The sequence below is a fragment of the Ranitomeya variabilis genome, chromosome 2 (assembly GCF_051348905.1).
Source record: "Ranitomeya variabilis isolate aRanVar5 chromosome 2, aRanVar5.hap1, whole genome shotgun sequence".
Lineage (NCBI taxonomy): Eukaryota > Metazoa > Chordata > Amphibia > Anura > Dendrobatidae > Ranitomeya > Ranitomeya variabilis.
In genome coordinates, this window is record NC_135233.1 from 986,558,097 (window position 1) to 986,579,352 (window position 21,256).

Genomic DNA, 21,256 nt, shown 5'->3' on the forward strand with positions numbered 1-21,256 from the left:
ACCATGTATAATTTCCTTTACACTTCATAAATACTTGCTATTTTGTGTTGGTAGATCACATAAAATCCAATTAAAAACATTTCAGTTTGTGGGTGCAAAGAGAAAAAAAATGTGGAAAAGTTCAAGGGCTGTGAACAGTTTTTTAAGGCACTTTACATCAATAAAATTGATATGCAGTGATGTAATACATTACATTTTCATCTGCAATAGTGTCTCTTGCCATTTATCCTATGGTGGGAGTATAGGTCTACCGGTGATGTCCCTGCTCATGCTGCACAATGATCTAAGGCCAATACGATGTGGTAATGAGAGGACAAATACAGCATGTAATAAGTGGGGACTAGAGAAGGAGACAGATGTGGACAGATAGATATGAGGAAGATGACTATAGATACACAGGTGCTTCTCACAAAATTTGATCATTATCAAAAGTTAATTTATTTCAGTTCTTCAATATATTATATAGATTCATTACAAACAGAATGATCTATTTCAAGTGTTTATTTATGTTAATGTTGATGATTATGGCTTACAGCCAATGAAAACCCAAAAGTCATTATCTCAGTAAATTAGAAAAATTAACAAAAACACCTACAAAGGCTTCCTAAGCATTTAAAAAGGTTCCTTAGGCTGGTTTCACACGTTAGTGTCTCCGGTACGTGTGGTGACAGTTTTCTCCCGTACGGGAGACACTGCACATGTACACCCATTGAAATGAATGGGTCTAAGCACGTCAGCGTGTTTTCACGGACCATGTGTCCGTGTGCAAAACACGCTGACATGTCCGTTTTTGAGCAACAGCACGGATCACACGGACCCATACAAGTCAATGGGTCCGTGTAAACACGTCATGCACCCGGATACCGTCCGTGTGCGTTTTAAAAGTCATAGGGTTAAAATTGAAACACATTGTTTCAATACACAGTACACAGACAGCACACGGATGGTAAACACGGATAGCACACAGATGCCACAAGGATGTGCCAAACGGACATGGATATCTCCGGTACCGTTTTTTCCGGTACTGGAAATATCAGGACCTGTGAAACCATCCTTAGTCTGTTTCATTAGGCTCCACAATCATGGGGAAGACTGCTGACTTGGCAGAAGTCCAGAAGGCAGCCATTGACACACTCCACAAGGAGGGTAAGCCACAAAAGGTCATTGCTAAAGAAGCTGGCTGTTCACAGAGAGCTGTATCCAAGCATATTAATGGAAAGATGAGTGGAAGGAAAAAGTGTGGTAGAAAAAGGTGCACAAGAAACCGGGATAACCGCAGCCTTGAAAGGATTTTAATAAAAGGCCATTCAAAAATTTGGTGGAGATTCACAAGGAGTGGATTGCTGCTGGAGTCATTGCTTCAAGAGCCACTACACACAGACGTATCCAGGACATGGGCTACAAGTGTCGCATTCCTTGTGTCAAGCCACTCATGACCAATAGACAACGCCAGACTCGTCTTACCTGGGCCAAGGAGAAAAAGAACTGAACTGTTGCTCACTGGTCCAAGGTGTTTTCAAATGAAAGTAAAAATCGTAGTTACTTACCGATAACGGTATTTCTCTGATCCCATGACGGCACCACGGAGAGAGCGATACGCCCTCAGGGACAGGAAACCTACAGGTGAAAAAGGCGGTACCTCTCTCCCACATCAGTTGGTTTACAGAGCATTATACAGAACTTTCAGCTGCAACTCAAATGATTATGCAAACAAAAATTATTGGACTTAAACTTAAAAGAGGCACCGCATGGCTAATTATTAATAACTAACTAATTCTAGTGTGCACACCTATGTGTAAAGGGAGGTAATGTACGTTTGCCATCATGGGATCAGAGAAATACAGTTATCGGTAAGTAACTACGATTTTCTCTTTCCCCCCATGACGGCACCACGGAGAGATTTACATACATTGTATATTAGGGGGGGGGCCACTGCTTCCAGAACCCTTTTTCCGAAGGCGAGGTCTGAAGAAGAGGTCAAGTCTAAGCGCTAGTGCTTAAAGAATGTAGAGGGAGAAGATCAAGTGGCAGCTCTACATATCTGTGTATTGAAGCGCCGACTCTCTCCGCCCATGATGATGCCACCGCTCTCGTTGAATGGGCTCTTATCCCCTCTGGGATGGCTGTTCCACAGGAAGAGTAGGATAGGGTGATGGCGTCTCTTATCCATCTCGCCAGTGGCTTTTGATGCTTTTTGTCCTTTTCGTGGACCCTGGAAGCAGACAAACAGAGCCCTATCCTTTCTACACTCCCTAGTAGCTATTAGGTTTTGGACCAGGCATCTCCTTACATCTAAGGTATGTAACACTTCTTCCCCTTCACTTTTGGGATTGGGGCAGAAGGAGGGTAGTGAGATTTCCTGGGTTCTATGGAACTGTGATCCAACTTTCGGGAGGCAAGCTGGGTCGGTTCTAAGAATGACCCTCTCATCCAGAATTTGCATGAAGGGCGGGTACGCTGATAAGGCTTGCATATCACTAACGCGACGAGCTGAAGTTAATGCTACCAAAAGGGAGGTCTTAAGGGATAAGATTTTTAAGGACACCTCAGGGGCTCAAAGGGAGTTTTGGTTAGTGCATTGAGGACTAAGTTTAGGTCCCAGGGAGGAGTAGTGTGGAGGGAGATAGGCCTGGATCTACTTGAGGCTCTAATGAATCTTGCTATCCAACGATTTTTGGCTAAGTCATAGTTGTACAATGCCCCCAAGGCCGCCACTTGGACTTCGTACGGAATTGAGCACAATTTAGTTTTAGTCTGTAAGTCTCCAGGCCAACATTGGAGCCATAGCGCCCGCCTTGCAGCATTTGAGAAGGAGGCAGACCTGGCGGCCAACCTGGCCGAGTCCACAGATGCGTCTGCTAAAAAAGCTGCTGCTCCTTTCATTACTGAAACTGATTTTTGATTTGTTTCTCTGGAGACCTTCTCTTTTAGTTGGGAATCTAAATGATCCAACCAAACCATTAAGGCCCGGGCCGTACACGTGGCTGCTATGGCTGGCTTCAGTCCTCCCCCTGTTGCTTCCCAGGAGCTCTTTAAAAAAATTTCTGCTTTTTTATCCATGGGGTCCTTTAATGACCCCATGTCTTCAAAGGGCAGGGCGAATCTTTTAGAGGCCTTTGCTATGGCTACATCTTACTTTGGAGCCTTATTCCATAGGGAACGGACTGGGTCGTCGAATGGATACTTTCTTTTAGGGGTTAGGAGAACTTTCTTATCTGTTTTTTTCCATTCCCTTTTCATTAGGGAATGGATTTTTTCATTTATCGGGAAAGCTCTAAGTTTCTGTTCTAGGCCACTAAACATCAGATCCTGGGCCTAGGACGATGAAGAGGATTCGGAACCTGACGATTTACTTGAGCTAGATTCAGGAGACCTATGTCTGGATTTACGTTTATTCTTTACGGTTTTAACGTGTTTAAGGGTGTCTTCTACCCGACTTCTTATCAGTGTCTTGAGGTCTAAAGCAAAATTCGGGGATTCTTCCTGGATTGTTCTTTCCATGCATGCGCCGCAGAGCCTTTTCTTCCAAGTAGTGGGCAGCTCTTCAGTACATATAGCGCATGCTCTGTGTTTGGTTTTTGTTATACATTTCCTTCCCTGGAAAAAAGATAACAACCCCTCATTAAAAAGCGTACTTTCACGGAGATCACTCACCCTCCTGCAGAAAGAGAGGTACCGTCTCGGGCCTAGGGATTATGTCCACAACTGGATCCGCTTCTGACCGTGACGCTTTGGTGGAGTTTCAGCTGCACTGAGACCCTGAGCGACCACTGCTGCTACATTGCTGAAAAGAGGTGTCTCCTTTGCGCTGACGCTGTGGGTGCTGGCGCTGCTGGTGCTTCTGCCGCTGCACTTGTATCTGCTTAGGTGACTGCTGGACCGCATCCTGCAAATCCTGCGGCTCAATGTCACTCATTGTGACTGTAGGCAGTTCTATTCCCCTTTCGGGGGTTTAAATAACTATTTTCCCGCCTTAATGGGGTTTCTAAGAAGCACCGTGCAGTGCGATTACAGACTTCCCCCTTAGTCTCCTCGGAAGTAACGTTTTGCGCATGCACACTGCATCAATACCCAGCAGTGCTTTGTGCCACTCGTTTTCTTAGGGGAAGGCGTGCGCGAGCGCGAATACCGGTGTCCTGCTCCCCCTGGGCCGTGCGATGCAGAGGCCGCCGCCTCACACTGTGCAGCGCTGACAGGCGCGCAAACGCCAGCTCCTCCACCTCCAGGTGTCTGAGGACCTTTGTCCATGAACGTAGTGGCCTCCGCCACCCTCATGCAATGCAGCTGTTGCTGCAAACCCCTTCAAGTAGCCACCGCTACTATACGGGAGAAAAAAGGTGGTTGTTTTTTTTTTCCTTTTCGGGAGAGGCAGACTTGTTCCTCCTTCACTGCCTCTCCCCACTCACCCTCAAGGTCCGCCGACCCCGGCAGTGGTGCTTCAGGGGAGGAAATATCACCGACTCAGCCGAGGCAGGGAGCCCCACTGCCTGACACCGTACTGGATCGGACGCCGGCATCCCACGGAGATTCTCCAGGTACGTGCTGTAGGTTCCCCATCAGGGACAGGAAATCAACTGATGTGAGAGAGAGGTACCGCTTTTTTCACCTGTAGGTTTCCTGTCCCTGAGGGCGGATCCCTCTCTCTCCGTGGTGCCGTCATGGGGGAAAGAGTTTACATTTCATTGGGGAAATCAAGGTGCCTGAGTCTGGAGGAAGAGTGGAGAGGCCACAATCCAAGATGCTTGAGGTCTAGTGTGAACTTTCCACAATCAGTGATGGTTTGGGGAGCCATGTCATCTGCTGGTGTAGGTCCACTGTGTTTTATCAAGACCTAAGTCAGCGCAGCCGTCTACCAGGAAATTTTAGAGCACTTCATGCTTCCCTCTGCCGACAAGCCTTTTGGAGATGGAAATGTCACCAGCAGGACGTGGCACCTGTCCACACTGCAAAAAGTACCAATACCTGGTTTAAAAACAACAGTATTGCTGTGCTTGATTGGCCAGAAAATTCGCCTGACAACTCCATAGATTGTCAAGAGGAATATGAGAGACACCAGACCCAACAATGCAGACGAGCTGAAGGCTGCTATCAAAGCAACCTGGGTTTCCATAACACCTCAGCAGTGCCACAGGCTGATCACCTCCATGCCACGCCGCATTGATGCAGTAATTGATGCAAAAGGAGCCCCGACCAAGTATTGAGTGCATTTACTGAACATACATTTCAGTAGGCCAACATTTCAAATTTTAAAATCATTTTCCAAGCTGATGTTATAAAGTATTCTAATTTACTGAGATAATGACTTTTGGGTTTTCATTGGCTGTAAGCCATAATCATCAACATTAACAGAAATAAACACTTGAAATAGATCACTCTGTAATGACTCTATACAATATATGAGTTTCACTTTTTGTATTGAAGAACTTAAATAAATTAACTTTTTGATGATATTCTAATTTTGTGAGAAGCACCTGTATGTAGATACACTATATGGAGAAAAGTATTGGGATAAATGGCACAATCACTAAATTCAGGGCTCACTACCACAGGCATGTAAAATCCAGCCCCTCGCTATGCAGCCTGCCCTTACACGCATCTGTGACAGAACGGCTCACAAATACCATCACAGTGCCGTAATAGGGACATCGGCAGTGGAACAAGTCAGTTCATCACATTTCTTCCTTCCTTCCTCAACACTGAGTGATATTATAGAACAGTGGAAGGAACCAATGCTCTGCAAACTCAACAGTTCCAAACCTCCTCTGGCATTTATATCAGCTCAAAAACGGTGTCCCAGAATGTTTATGACCGAAGAACTCCATAGAAGCCTTACATCACCAAGCACAATGCCAAGCATCGAATGGAGTGGTGTAGAGCTGCCACTGGACTTTGGATCAGTGGAAACAAGTTCTGTGGAGTGATGAATCACACTTCTCTATCTGGCACCTAATGGACGAGTCTGCGTTTGGCAAATGCCAGGAGAACGTTTCTAGCCTAACTATGCCAGCCGTAAACTGTGATAAAGGACAGACAATGCTATGGGGGTTTCAGATGTTCGTCTACGCCCCTTAGCCCTAGTAACGGGAGATCTTAATGATTCAGCATAACAGGACATTTTGGACAATTTTTACTTCCAACTTTGTGGGAACAGTTTGGGGAAGGTCCTTTTCAGTTCCATCATGGCTGTGCCCATAAAGTCCATAAAGGCAAGGTTGGAGGAGAACTTGACCTCAACCTCATTCAACACATTTGGGATGAACTAGAACAGAGATCGTGAGCCCTCTCCTCTGTGTCTGACCTCACAAATGCTCATTCTGCATGAGTGGGCAAATATTCCCAAAATCTATAATACCACCTATAGAGTCATAAAAGGATGCCATAAAAGCCCCTGTAGATGTCATGCCCTTTTGTCCTTATAGTGTTGTAGAAGATAATAGATAGATACGTAGATGGAGATTAGCTATCTAATAGTGGGATTGCTGGGGCCGTTTGTGGGTGGCCATCTTTCCTGCAGACAGGAGATGAGGAGTTGGCAGAAGCAGATTGCAATGAACTCCTGGCAGATGCTTCCTGGATACACTCCATTACACGGGAAAGTGGTGGTTTTTGCAATGAAAAAGTAATGATATGCAATGCTTCAGATTTATTAGTTTATGGGACACCTCCTTTAAAGTTAATATGTCAGCAGATTTTACCATACAATCCAATAGCAGCATGATGTAGGGACAGAGACACTGATTTCAGAGATGTGACACTTACTCGGCTCTGCTTTGCTATTTGAATAAAATCAGTGGTTTATTAGCAATAGATTATCAAGACACTACTAGTTATCTCGCACCACCTGGTCCAATCATGCCCCCAGTGCTGACTAGCAGCTTCCTGGCAATATACATTGTGCACAGGAAGCAGCCAATCAGTGGTATGGGCAGGGTTATACAGGGCTCAGCATTCAGAGAACTGCTAGATCTGCAGCAGAGAAAACAGGGATTATACCACAACTGTTTCACCAAGTAAACTTAGTGATACATCGCTGGAATCAGGGTCTCTGCCCCTACATCAAGCTGCTGGCAGATCACAAAAAAACCTGCAGATTCCCTTGAAGGAATCAATAATGTGGGAATGTAAAAAAGAAAAAGAAATAAGTAGCATGTAACCCAGCATGTAATGGCATACCCCAACATGAATTCCCATGCTGTTGGTGCTCGGGGGATAATACAAAGTTATTATTATTCCCTCTAGATTTTTGGCTACTAATCCATATTTCACACAATAGCGAAAGTAGTAAGTAACAAAAAAAAAAAAAAGATCCCAACATCTCGATGATCTCACACGACCCCCCACACACACTGCCACTGAGCTTATACTATCCTCCATACTGAAATCCAGCTCACTGCCCTCCAAGACAATTTACAGAACCTTGGCCTTTTCTTCAAGGTCATGCCACAGGACGTATTGTGGAGAAGCCGTAGCCGCATCCTCCATAGCACAAGAGCACTGCTAATCTGCTGTAGAGAACATCACCGTATCTCCACAATATTGGAAAAAACAAACACAACATCATTCAGATACTGCAAAAAAGCTGGATTTGGAGATTATCTTTAAAGTCCCCATACACATTAAAGTTGGTGAAAACAGCTAATTTCGGCAAAGTTGGCTAACCACTCTCCCCGAACAGTGTCGGAGGAGAGAAGGATGTGGAATTTTTGAATTCAAAGAAGCACTCCTCCTCCTCCCACCAAAGTTTTTCTCCTGTTAATATATTGCAGTCGTCATATTATATAGCCCTGTATACTTACAATTGCTCATTTTGCCTTTCTACACTGTTAATTTTTCTCTCTTCTCTGCATAAACAGAAAGTCTCTTTTTCCTACATGAGTCATCATCACCCTCCAGCTCCTGATCCAGCTGTCCCCTTCCCCCCCCTGAAAAGGAACTTTTGCAGTGACTGAAAACTCATGCAGGGAAAAATATACCTCCTGTTTCTACATAGAGTTTAGAAGGATTCAGTTAGGCTACGTTCACATTAGCGTTCTGCGCTGCAGCGTCGCCGCATGCGTCATGCGCCCCTATATTTAACATGGGGGCGCATGGACATGCGTTGCACTTGCGTTTTGTGACGCATGCGTCACTGTGGTGCATGCATCAGGGCGCAGAGGACGCAGCAAGTTTCAGTTTTTTCTGCGCCCAAAACCATGCAAAAATGGACGCATGCGTCACAAAACGCTGCGTTGTGCATGCGTTCACATTTTCGTTGTGCGTTGCGTCGCCGACGCTGCGGCGCACAACGCAAAGGTGAACGTAGCCTTAGTTGGTTATTAATCATGTGATGACATAAACCTAATGGAAATGAGAAGAATTAGCTGGGTAGAAAGGCAATATATTAAGAGGATAACAATTCTGATGGGAGAAGGAGTGCTTCTTTAAAGGGGGTATCCAGCCGTAGGCTACAAGTCTGCAGTCACTCTATGTAACTGTCGACTTGTGAATCCTCACATTGTGCGCACTGTGCACCAGGAGTGAGCAGTCATGTGACTACAAGTCTGTGATGTGCATACTTGCGGCCACATTCCGACTAGACGTGTCCAGTCTCCCTCAATACACTTGCATTGATAGAGGCTGCGCACGTCTAGTCGGCATATACCGCATATACGCAAATCACATACTCGTGGTCATGTGCCCCTGTTTCCAGAGAACCCTCACAGGGAGTAGTGTGTGCAATGTGAAGATTTGCAAGTCTGCAGTCATATAGTGTGACTGTAGACTTGTAGCCTAAAACCAGACAAGCCCTTTAAGCGCCTGATCCTTTGGTTCTCCCTGGATATAAGGCACCGTGAGAGGCCATTGAGAACACATGGCTGCTTGGCCAGTCTGAGTGTTCATATGTATGGGAAAGCCAGGAGAGAGGACCCTCTACCAAACAGCTATGTGTATACATCCAGCTTTAAGCATCCATTCCATATTTTACACTGCCTTGGGAAACAATGCAGCTGTGAGAATCACTGGTACTTTTGTTAGAACAGTTTTATGCACAGAGGTCTTTGTGTCGTCTTAAAAATACAGAATAAAATGAGAAGCGGGAAGATGCCGATTCTGGCGCAGCGGCACTGGAAGCTGAGCAGATAGTGCAGTATGGATTCAAGCCAAAGTCACGTGGAACTTTTTACCTCCCAGTCCAGGAAATCGCCTACATCCTCAAAGTTGGTGAGCAGAGACACGGAGCAAGACAGCTTGGGCAGCTCCTCACGGGTTAGAGGAGGGAAGCGGCTGTCCTTAAGGGCACTGCAGGTTGACAGGAATATAGGTTTTTATTTTAAATAATACAAAAACTACACTTATGGAAGGCAAAATGTGCAGAACACAAGTCACCATTCTCTTAAAGGGAATCTGTCACATTGAACATGGCATTTGATCTGCCAGCAGCATTTTACAGTACAGACCAAAAGTTTGGACACACCTTCTCATTTAAAGATTTTTCTGTATTTTCATGACTATGAAAATTGTACATTCACACTGAAGGCATCAAAACTATGAATTAACACATGTGGAATTATATACTTAACAAAAAAGTGTGAAATAACTGAAATTATGTCTTATATTCTAGGTTCTTCAAAGTAGCCACCTTTTGCTTTGATGACTGCTTTGCACAGTCTTGGCATTCTCTTGATGAGCTTCAAGAGGTAGTCACCAGGAATGGTTTTCAATTCACAGGTGTGCCCTGTCAGGTTTAATAAGTGGGATTTCTTGCCTTATAAATGGGGTTGGGACCATCAGTTGTGTTGATCAGAAGTCTGGTGGATACACAGCTGATAGTCCTACTGAATAGACTGTTAGAATTTGTATCATGGCAAGAAAAAAGCAGCTAAGTAAAGAAAAACGAGTGGCCATCATTACTTTAAGAATTGAAGGTCAGTCAGCTGAAAAATTGGGCAAACTTTGAAAGTGTCCCCAAGTGCAGTGGCAAAAACCATCAAGCGCTACAAAGAAACTGGCTCACATGAGGACCGCCCCAGGAAAGGAAGACCAAGAGTCACCTCTGCTTCTGAGGATAAGTTTATCCGAGTCACCAGCCTCAGAAATCGCAGGTTAACAGCAGCTCAGATTAGAGACCAGGTCAATGCCACACAGAGTTCTAGCAGCAGACACATCTCTACAACAACTGTTAAGAGGAGACTGTGCAGCAGGCCTTCATGGTAAAATAGCTGCTAGGAAACCACTGCTAAGGACAGGCAACAAGCAGAAGAGACTTGTTTGGGCTAAAGAACACAAGGAATGGACATTAGACCAGTGGAAATCTGTGCTTTGGTCTGATGAGTCCAAACTTGAGATCTTTGGTCCCAAGCACCGTGTATTTGTGCGACGCAGAAAAGATGAACAGATGGACTCTACATGCCTGGTTCCCACCGTGAAGCATGGAGGAGGAGGTGTGATGGTGTGGGGGTGCTCAGCTGGTGACACTGTTGGGGATTTATTCAAAATTGAAGGCATACTGAACCAGCATGGCTACCACAGCATCTTGCAGCGGCATGCTATTCCATCCGGTTTGCGTTTAGTGGACCATCATTTATTTTTCAACAGGACAATGACCCCAAACACACCTCCAGGCTGTGTAAGGGCTATTTAACCAAGAAGGAGAGTGATGGGGTGCTACGCCAGATGACCTGGCCTCCACAGTCACCAGACCTGAACCCAATCGAGATGGTTTGGTGTGAGCTGGACAGCAGAGTGAAGGCAAAAGGGCCAACAAGTGCTAAGCATCTCTGGGAACTCCTTCAAGATTGTTGGAAGACCATTCCCGGTGACTATCTCTTGAAGCTCGTCAAGAGAATGCCAAGAGTGTGCAAAGCAGTCATCAAAGCAAAAGGTGGCTACTTTGAAGAACCTAGAATATAAGACATATTTTCAGTTGTTTCACACTTTTTCGTTAATTAAATCATTCCACATGTGTTAATTCATAGTTTTGATGCCTTCAGTGTGAATGTACAATTTTCATAGTCATGAAAATACAGAAAAATCTTTAAATGAGAGGGTGTGTCCAAACTTTTGGTCTGTACTGTATATAAGTGGAGCAGAGCAGCTTAATATATAGTTTTATGGAGTCGAAAAATCAGTATACATTGAAATTAAAAACAATCTCACAGAAAAAAAACCTCCCATGCTAAAATCTACCCTTTAAAATCGGTATACCCTAAAATATCCCATCAGTGGTCATAAAGGTCAGAATCGATCTACTAGGGAGAAGCGGTGCACCTTTCTGGACCCGCCGCAACTATTGGGCGCTGCCATCTGTTTCTGCAGCCGTCTTCAGGTACCATGTGTGAACTGTGCCAGTATCATTACAGTGAGAGGTAGTGGGGACACATTGCTGAAAATTGAAACCCACCCATGAATATTATACAAAGTAAAAAGTCACTAGTGGGGCTGCCCTGACCTCACTCATCAGCCTAACCTGTGCTATCCCTATAGGCAGTAGATATTAACCAGGATAACCAATAAATGGCAGGGGACAAAAATTGTGCTACGGAGCAAGAGAAAATGGTTTTAATTCTGGTTCCTAGGGGAAAGCCAGAAATTGACTGTAACATCTAATAACCAGAATAGAACACGTGTAAAATCATCCCAAATATTCACATGGCAACTTGTAATTGAATGTGACCTCCCAAGGGGCTTAGGAGTCCAGTGGGCGGTCCTATAGCCTTTCCTGTATGATTGTGTATACAGAGGTTAAGTATCAATTACTGAGTAAAACGGACCACTGAACTCCTGGCCCAAATTAATAGGGGAGAACATGAAATATATTATATATCCAGAGGAGCTGAGCTGTATATAAATCTGCTCAGCTCCACCTGCTCGATATCATGTGCTTCCTGCCAACTGAACTGCATGTTCGATGTGACAGGTTACTCCTAATTTTTCAGCCAGTGCATATCAATCAGTACATCCACTGTCCGCATGCCCACACAACAGTCATAGGAAATACCCCTGGAAAGAGAAGGATGCCGAATTGTCCAAAAAAAACCCAGATATAACTAGAGAGAGCTGTATTACATGACATGAATTTATTCTAAAAAGTGAAAGATTGTTGTAATTTTAGAATCACAAAATATAAGGAGAAGCTACGGGGGGGGGGGGGGGTTGGTTTTTTTTGGGGGGAATAAGTATCTGATCCCTTGCTGATTTTGTAAGTTTGCCCACTGACAGACATGAACAGTCTATAATTTTAAGGGTAGGTTAATTGTAACATTGAGAGATAGAATATCAAAATTAAAATAGAGAAAGTCACATTGTATAAATTTATATACGGTAAATTTATTTGCATTTTGCAGTGAGAAATAAGTATTTGCTCCCCTACCAACCATTAAGAGTGCTGGCTCCTATAGACCAGTTAGACACTCCTAATCAACTCGTTACCTGCATTAAAGACAGCTGTCTTACATAGTCACCTTTATAAAAGACTCCTGTCCACAGACTCAATGAATCAGTCAGACTCTAACCTCTACAACATGGGCAAGACCAAAGAGCTTTCTAAGGATGTCAGGGACAAGATAGACCTGCACAAAGCTGGAATGGCCTACAAAACCATAGGTAAGACACTGGGTGAGAAGGAGACAACTGTTGGTGCAATAGTAAGGAAATGGAAGAAATACAAAATGACTGTCAATCAACATCGATCTGGGTCACCATGCAAAATCTCACCTCATGGGGTATCCTTGATCATGAGGAAGGTGAGAGATCAGCCCAAAACTACACGGGGGAAACTTGTTAATGATCTCAGGGCAGCTGGGACCACAGTCACCAAGAAAACCATTGGTAACACATTACGCCGTAAAGGTATAAAATCCGGCAGTGCCTACAAGGTCCCTCTGCTCAAGAAGACACATATGCAGACCCGTCTGAAGTTTGCCAATGAACACCTGGATGAGTCTGTGAGTGATTGGGAGAAGGTGCTGTGGTCAGATGAGACAAAAATTGATGTCTTTGGCATTAACTCAACTCGCCGTGTTTGGAGGAAGAGAAATGCTGCCTATGACCCAAAGAACACCGTCCCCACTGTCAAGCATGGAGGTGGAAACTTTATGTTTTGGGGGTGTTTCTCTGCTAAGGGCACACGACTACTTCACTGCATCAATGGGAGAATGGATGGAGCCATGTACCGTAATATCCCGAGTAACAACCTCCTTCCCACCGCAAGGACATTCAAAAGTCTTTCAGCAAGACAATGACCCAAAACATACAGCCAAGGCAACAAAGGAGTGGCTCAAAAAGGAGCACATTAAGGTCATGGAGTGGCCTAGCCAGTCTCCAGACCTTAATCCCATAGAAAACTTATGGAGGGAGTTGAAGATTCGAGTTGCCAAGCGACAGCCTCAAAATCTTAATGATTTAGAGATGACCTGCAAAGAGGAGTGGACCAAAATTCCTCCTGACGTGTGCGAAAACCTCATTATCAACTACAAAAAACGTCTGAGTGCTGTGTTTGCCAACAAGGGTTTTACACCAAGTATTAAGTCTTGTTTGCCAGAAAGATCAAATACTTATTTCTCACTGCAAAATGCAAATAAATTTATATAATTTATACAATGTGATTTTCTGGGTTTTATTTTTGATATTCTCTCTCTCAATCTTAAAATTGACCTTAAAATTATAGACTTCATGTCTTTGCCAGTGGGCAAACATACAAAATCAGCAAGGGATCAAATACTTATTTCCCCCACTGTATGTACTTTCGGAAGCACGTCTTATTGCTGTAATGTGTTTTAAAAAATAAATTTTGAAAAAAGGTCTCGTTTTGTATCTCCTATCATATGTGTTCACAGTTCCTATACGTGTCTCGATTTTCATGTTCTCTTCTGTCTGTCCCCTATTCTTTGCAGAATGTCAGCATAAAGTAGCGGACATTAGAAACTGCAGGATCAGACTACACTGGGTTTGTAGTCTGTTACCATGGAGACATCAGCATCTGCATAAGTAATATACATCTTCTACAGTAGTGATCTACTTTGGAACTGCAGCTCTCTGTCACTTGACATTATCGATATGCAGTTGTTTGCCTAAAATTGTACTTTATTAAATTAAGTTCACGTTGAGTGATGCATGAGACAGGTGGCCTCCTTCACCCTCCTGATGCCACTTAACAACTCTCTCCCAATTAGGCCTCCTTCACGCATCCATAAAAAACACATATGTGAAAAAAACGGTACCGGATTCATCTGTGTATCTTTTTACCATCAGTGTATGGTCCGGGTGTCCGTTTTTTACCATCAGTGTATGGTTCGGGTGTCCGGTTTTTACCATCAGTGTATGGTTAGGGTGTCTGGTTTTTACCATCAGTGTATGGTCAGGGTGTCTGGTTTTTACCATCAGTGTATGGTTAGGGTGTCTGGTTTTTACCATCAGTGTATGGTCAGGGTGTCCGGTTTTTACCATCAGTGTATGGTCCGGGTGTCCGTTTTTTACCATCAGTGTATGGTTCGGGTGTCCGGTTTTTACCATCAGTGTACTGTCCGGGTGTCCGGTTTTTACCATCAGTGTATGGTCAGGGTGTCCGTTTTTTACCATCAGTGTATGGTCCGGGTGTCCGTTTTTACCATCAGTGTATGGTCCAGGTGTCCGTTTTTTACCATCAGTGTATGGTCCGGGTGTCCGTTTTTACCATCAGTGTATGGTCCAGGTGTCCGTTTTTTACCATCAGTGTATAGTCCGGGTGTCCGTTTTTACCATCAGTGTATGGTCCGGGTGCCCAGTTTTTACCATCAGTGTATAGTCCGGGTGTCCAATTTTTAACCATCAGTGTATGGTCCGGGTGTCCAGTTTTTACCATCAGTGTATGGTCCGGGTGTCCAGTTTTTACCATCAGTGTATGGTCCGGGTGTCCGGTTTTTACCATCAGTGTATGGTCAGGGTGTCCGGTTTTTACCATCAGTGTATGGTCCGGGTGTCCAGTTTTTACCATCAGTGTATAGTCCGGGTGTCCGTTTTTACCATCAGTGTATGGTCCGGGTGTCCGGTTTTTTACCATCATGTGGTCATCAGTTCTTTTCCGGTATAGACAAAGAAATAAATGAATTACAAAGCGTCTTCTATACTTTGCAATGATGAACATGGACAGCGCACTGATACCATCCATGTGCTGTACATGTTTTTCATGGACTCATAGGTTTGTATTGACCCTTGTCATCCGCGCTACTGGAAATCAACAGATACATCTCCGTGTGTTTTGCACGGACATGTGAAGAGCACCATAGGTTATAAGGGGTACGTGTGGTCTCTGTGAAAAAAAAACGGATACCAGGCATACTGGAAAATCGGGAAGGAGGCCTTACTGTGCAGAGGAAGAAACATGATCAGTGGCTGGTGGAGAGGGGAGCAGGCGGCTCATAGATACGGGGAGCATGCGTGCATTACACAGCTCACACTGTAATTAATGTAGTGTCATTTTATGAAAACGACTACACAATGACAAAATTTGTCACTACTCAGAAAGGACAGCATAAACACGGAGGAAAAAGAAAAAAAAAGGATCAAAGCAACCTAAAATATATAAGCAGTCTAATCTGTTCTTGTCTATAATTTGATTTAAAGGGGTATTCCCATCTCCAAGATCCTATCCCAAAATGTAGTCAGGGTAGTAATAATAATAATAATAATAAAATTAGCAAATATTTATTTTTCGGACTATAAGACGCTCTTTTTCCTCAAAAAATGTGGAGGAAAATGGGGGGTGCGTCTTATAGTCCAGATGTACTTGCTCTGGCTGTGGTGGGGAGGTGGGATAACGGCAGCGGCGGAGCAGCGGGTCACAGGAGGCTGGAGGCTAATTCCTGTGCCTGCTGCTAAAGGGAAATGAATATTCACTGTGTTTCATGCCCATGGAAGTGGAGGGCAGTGAATATTAATTTTCTCTTTAATCTCAGACACGCGGTTCGCCGCAGCCGCCGGCTTCCTGCAGCTGCCGGGCACTTGCGTGTCCCCGCTATTTAAGGCAATGAATATTCACTGCTCCACTCCCATAGGCGTGGAATGCAGTGAATATTCAGTCCCCTTAGTAGCGGCACATGTGATCGCCCGGCAGCTGCAGGAAGCCGGCAGCTGTGGCTAACAGCGTGTCTATTAAAGAGCAATACTCGCTGCTCTCCACGCCCATAGTTCCGGCGTGGGGAGCAGTGAGTATTCCGGCAGCTGTCCTCTGCTTGTAAGCAGCGCATGACGTCTCTGCCATACGCTGCTTACAAGCATAAAGCAGCTGCTGGCATCAGAACAAGACGCTGTGAGGGAGCGCAGGAAGGCAAGTATAATGGTTTATGTTTTTTTTTCTTATGTTTTTCTGATGGGGGCATGCATACCAGGATAGGGATGAGGGGGCCATACATACCAGGTTAGGGATGAGGGGGTCATGCATATCAGGATAAGGATGGGGCCATGCATACCAGGACGGAGATGGGGTCCCGCATACCAGGATAGGGATTGGGGATAATCATACTAGGATAAGGATGGGGCCACGCATACCAGGATAGGGATGAGGGGGCTATGCATACCAGGATAGGGATGAGGGGGCTATGCATACCAGGATGGGGATTGGAGATAATCATACTAGGATAAGGATGGGGCCATGCATACCAGGATAGGGATGAGAGGCCATGCATACCAAGATGGGGATGAGGGGGCAGTACTTACTAGGATAAGGATGGGACCAATCCTACCAGGACAGAGATGAGGTCCCTGCATACCAGGATAGGGATGAGGGGGCTATGCATACCAGGATGGGGATTGGTGATAATCATACTAGGATAAGGATGGGGCCATGCATACCAGGCTAGGGATAATGGGGCCCTGCATACCAGGGTAGGGATAAGGGGGCCATGCCTACCAGGCTAGGGATAAGGGGGCTAAGCCTACCAGGCTAGGGATAAGGGGGATAAGCCTACCAGGCTAGGGAAGAGGTGATCATGCCTACCTGGATAGAGTAGAGGGGGCCATGCAAACCAGGATAGGGACGAGGGGTCCATGCATACCAGGGTAGGGATGAGGAGCCATGCATACCAGGATAGGCATGAGGGGGTAATGCATACCAGGATAGGGATGAGGGGCCCATGCATACCAGGATAGGGATGAGGGGACCATATACATCAGGATAGGGGATATTAAGTACAGAATTGACCACATTCTTTGCTTTAATTTTTTTTTCTTAATTCCTCCTTTAAAACCTAGGTGCGCGTTATGGTCCGGTGCTTCTTATAGTCCGAAAAATACGGTACCTCTAATTATAAATGTAGAAAAGTTTTTCTGATTTGCTATGTCTCTTTCCTCATGTGCAGGCATTGCAGGACCTTAGGTATCCATGGTTATGACCACTAGCAACTAGCTAGCTGTCACTATGTCAGTGGTCATAACCATGGATCCCTAAGGTCCTGCAATGCCTGCACATGAGGAAAGAGACGCTCTTGGTGACGTAGTTCCGGTTTCCGGTCATGGCGGCGGCGGCGTTTGTATGCGGTATCTCGGCGCCATATAATTATAGCGTTCCGTAATTGAATATACTGGGCAGCTGTTATTTTACTATATAAAGGCCTTATGCCCCACTCACACCACTCCCTGACGAAGCGGCGAGCGAAACGTGCGTTGGAGTGGTGTGTGCGGGGCAGTGGCGATCCTTTGCTGGTTAGTACTGTAATATATTTTGGCACATGTCACTTTATTATTGGCAGCATTATGGTATGAATTAATCACATTATGGTGATGGATTTGTGAGTTTATTCATTGTCTGATTTAATTTTGCATATAATTTGATTTGGTGACTTCACTTTGTTTGCACGATTGCATAATTATATAAATTATATTATCTGATTGATTTTACTCACGATTTATTATTTTTTATTTTTTCATTTTTGATACATATATGTGTATATATATATACATATGTGTATCTGTATCACTATTTTTGTTATGGTTTTTTTAAACATATATATTGCTGCATATTAATTAGAAGTGCTGATCAGCTTGGGCTTGCCCTGTCCTGCACACACGTGGTTTCTTTATATTAATTTTTAAATTGAGTATTCTTGGTAAAACCTCTATTTCAGGGGAATAATTCATCTGTTTGTATATTTTTTATATAATTTTTATATACAGTTTATTATTATATGTAATATTTATATAATTTTTAATAAATATAAGATTTCTACATATAAATGTGGTGATATTAATGATTATTGTTATCTTATGTTAATAAAATTATATTTTATTGAACAAAATAATTCTTTGGTCTGATGAAATTTTTTAAGGATATATTCTTGTGAGTTGTTTTCATTCGACCGTACAAGGTGTTACCTCTGGTATCTTTTTCTATATAGGATTTTTTTTTAGGGATAATGGGGCCCTGCATACCAGGGTAGGGATAAGGGGGCCATGCCTACCAGGCTAGGGATAAGGGGGCTAAGCCTACCAGGCTAGGGATAAGGGGGATAAGCCTACCAGGCTAGGGAAGAGGTGATCATGCCTACCTGGATAGAGTAGAGGGGGCCATGCAAACCAGGATAGGGACGAGGGGTCCATGCATACCAGGGTAGGGATGAGGAGCCATGCATACCAGGATAGGCATGAGGGGGTAATGCATACCAGGATAGGGATGAGGGGCCCATGCATACCAGGATAGGGATGAGGGGACCATATACATCAGGATAGGGGATATTAAGTACAGAATTGACCACATTCTTTGCTTTAATTTTTTTTTCTTAATTCCTCCTTTAAAACCTAGGTGCGCGTTATGGTCCGGTGCTTCTTATAGTCCGAAAAATACGGTACCTCTAATTATAAATGTAGAAAAGTTTTTCTGATTTGCTATGTCTCTTTCCTCATGTGCAGGCATTGCAGGACCTTAGGTATCCATGGTTATGACCACTAGCAACTAGCTAGCTGTCACTATGTCAGTGGTCATAACCATGGATCCCTAAGGTCCTGCAATGCCTGCACATGAGGAAAGAGACATAGCGAATCAGAAAAACTATACTACATTTCTAATTAGTAAATACCTCTAATATTATTACATCTACTACAAATTGGGATAGGAGCTTGGACTATTGGAACCAGGTATGTTTTTCTATGAAACACTCTGGCATTTAAGAGAAAACATAGGTTGAAGATCTGACCTGGGACCATAGCTGTAGAGGAGCCTAATCCGGTTTTGCCCCTTGTCAGCTTCTCCCCACATTGCTCTAGTTGACTGACCGGTATTAACTACAGCGGTTCTGTTATAAGTCGTCTTGGAGTGGCGTCGGACTAAATCTCATCTCTGCCCCTTGGTCTTTATAGCCTTAAACTATGTTTTCTCTGAAACGCCGCAGTCTTTCATGCCTGGAATACATGCCTGGTTACAAATGTGCAGCCAGAATCTGATTCACGCTGCCTGTAGTTTGGGCAGCATAAATCGACTGACACGTTCCCTTTAAGGTGAACTTCTGGTTTCAAGAAGGATACTGTAAAAAAATAAATAAATAAAAAATGTGACTGTACCACTGTGTTCCCTTCAGCTGTTCCTATACACTCTCAGCAGCAAGACAAGGGAGGCTGAAAGAACTATAGTGCACCAACAAGAAAAAAAAAAAAGAACTACTATAACTAGGTGATGGAGCATCTTTTTCCAGCCTACATACATAACTAAAATTCTCACAGTCGGACTGTCGTGACAGAGAGAAGCCAGAAGACCACAGCGTTTGATTTATCCTACTTCTGCACTGATTAGAAGCACTTCGCCTTCTTATTTAACAGTGTAAATTTGTTTTAGCAGCGCACGAGTTAATCTGCTCTGTTGAGAGCTCCTGGAGTGTTAAGGCTCTCAGCTGTGCACTGTTAGCTACTCCCAACTTCTATATAATCTGGGCCCTGGCTAGCACTCATTGTCAGAGCTAGCTTATGCTGCATGGCTGGAGGTTGTTGTTGGTTATTATAGGAGAAGGCTTTTGGTGGACTTATCTGTGACTGTTGCTAGCTTTTGAGTTAGTGATAATTCCCTTTCTTCTCCTACTTTGGTTTAACCCCATCCTCCACTCCCAGGTGTTTACCTCTGTTGCTTTCTTGTGAGTATATTTGTATGTTTGGTATTTTTCGTTACCCCTGTTCGTATTGCCTCATTACTCTGGTTGGTGTAATACGGTACACTACTACTCTCCTCTTCCCTGGGTTGGGGAAGGTTACAGACTGAGGGCCTTGGCATCTTCACCATCAGAAGTAATCTGGGGAACAGGATGAGTTAGGGTGCCCCTAGCATTAGGGACAGGAAAGGAGCCCCTAGTCCCGGGGCTCCTCGGCAACAGAGTCATGACACAGACTTGTATTTATTACCATTAGGAAACCATCTCCTAGTAGAACAAAGGACTCGCCATGTTATTGAACATGGCAAACCTCACTTCCCCAGCCTCAGACACTGGGACACTCTGGGACACATTGGGACGGCACTAATGGTGCATTTAGTTGCAAAGATAATCGATGAGTGTGAAGAATATTGGAGATATAATTTCATGTCAATCATTTGCATCCAATTTGGCATGGAATTATAAAACCCCCTTCCTTTGTACAGCTGCAACAGGACACCTAGCTCAGCAGGGGGTCAAGCCTCAAAAGGCTGTTAGTGAAAGATCTCACACCTTGAACCAGCCAAGCTCAGAACGAATGGCTTACTTGCAAAATAAATATCATACAGTTAAAGATGGCGTTTCTCATTATTCGGGACTGAGCCCAGCAAGGTCCCTTCCTACTTCAGTTTCAAGACATATCGGTACCATCTTACATCTGAATATATGCGCATATATAAATAGCCTTATAGAGGTCCAGTTAGTTAGAAAAAAAGGCCTCTTAAGAGACACTGCGAAAACTGCTCAGAGTGGGTGATTACTAAAATACCGGCACAATACTGTTTTACGCATTGAAAGGGTTAATTGTTTTGCTTGCATATAATTGTTAATTCTGTTTAAGTTTACCTGCATATACTCTTAGTGTGTTATTGAGAGCAACTCTCATTGTATTTGCTACTTTTACACTGTTTACCTAACATCCTTTCCTTTCTTTTAGAAACTGGTTAATAAATATTCATACTATATTATCTAATCTTTGTGCAAGCCTGCTGAGTGTTACTATGGAGTTAAAGAGGTCAGTGGGTGCTCTCGTCCGCTGGCTCCAGACCGCATGGACTATTGCTCATCCCACTGAATGCCCACTCTCCTTTCCTGTTGGTAAAATACTACTCAGACAGTACAGGGTGTGGATA

The 21,256-nt window shown here is 44.0% G+C and overlaps 1 protein-coding gene across 6 annotated transcripts in view; it reads right to left on the bottom strand.

Annotated features, from left to right (window-relative positions):
- Positions 1-21,256, bottom strand: part of AMMECR1L (AMMECR1 like) — a 75,940-nt gene that overhangs the window by 16,449 nt on the left and 38,235 nt on the right. For all 6 annotated transcript variants that reach the window (XM_077290908.1, XM_077290904.1, XM_077290907.1 and 3 more), the window contains one exon: positions 9,165-9,279. In XM_077290908.1, coding sequence (XP_077147023.1) covers positions 9,165-9,279 — 115 coding nt within the window. The remainder of the gene's footprint in view (positions 1-9,164; positions 9,280-21,256) is intronic.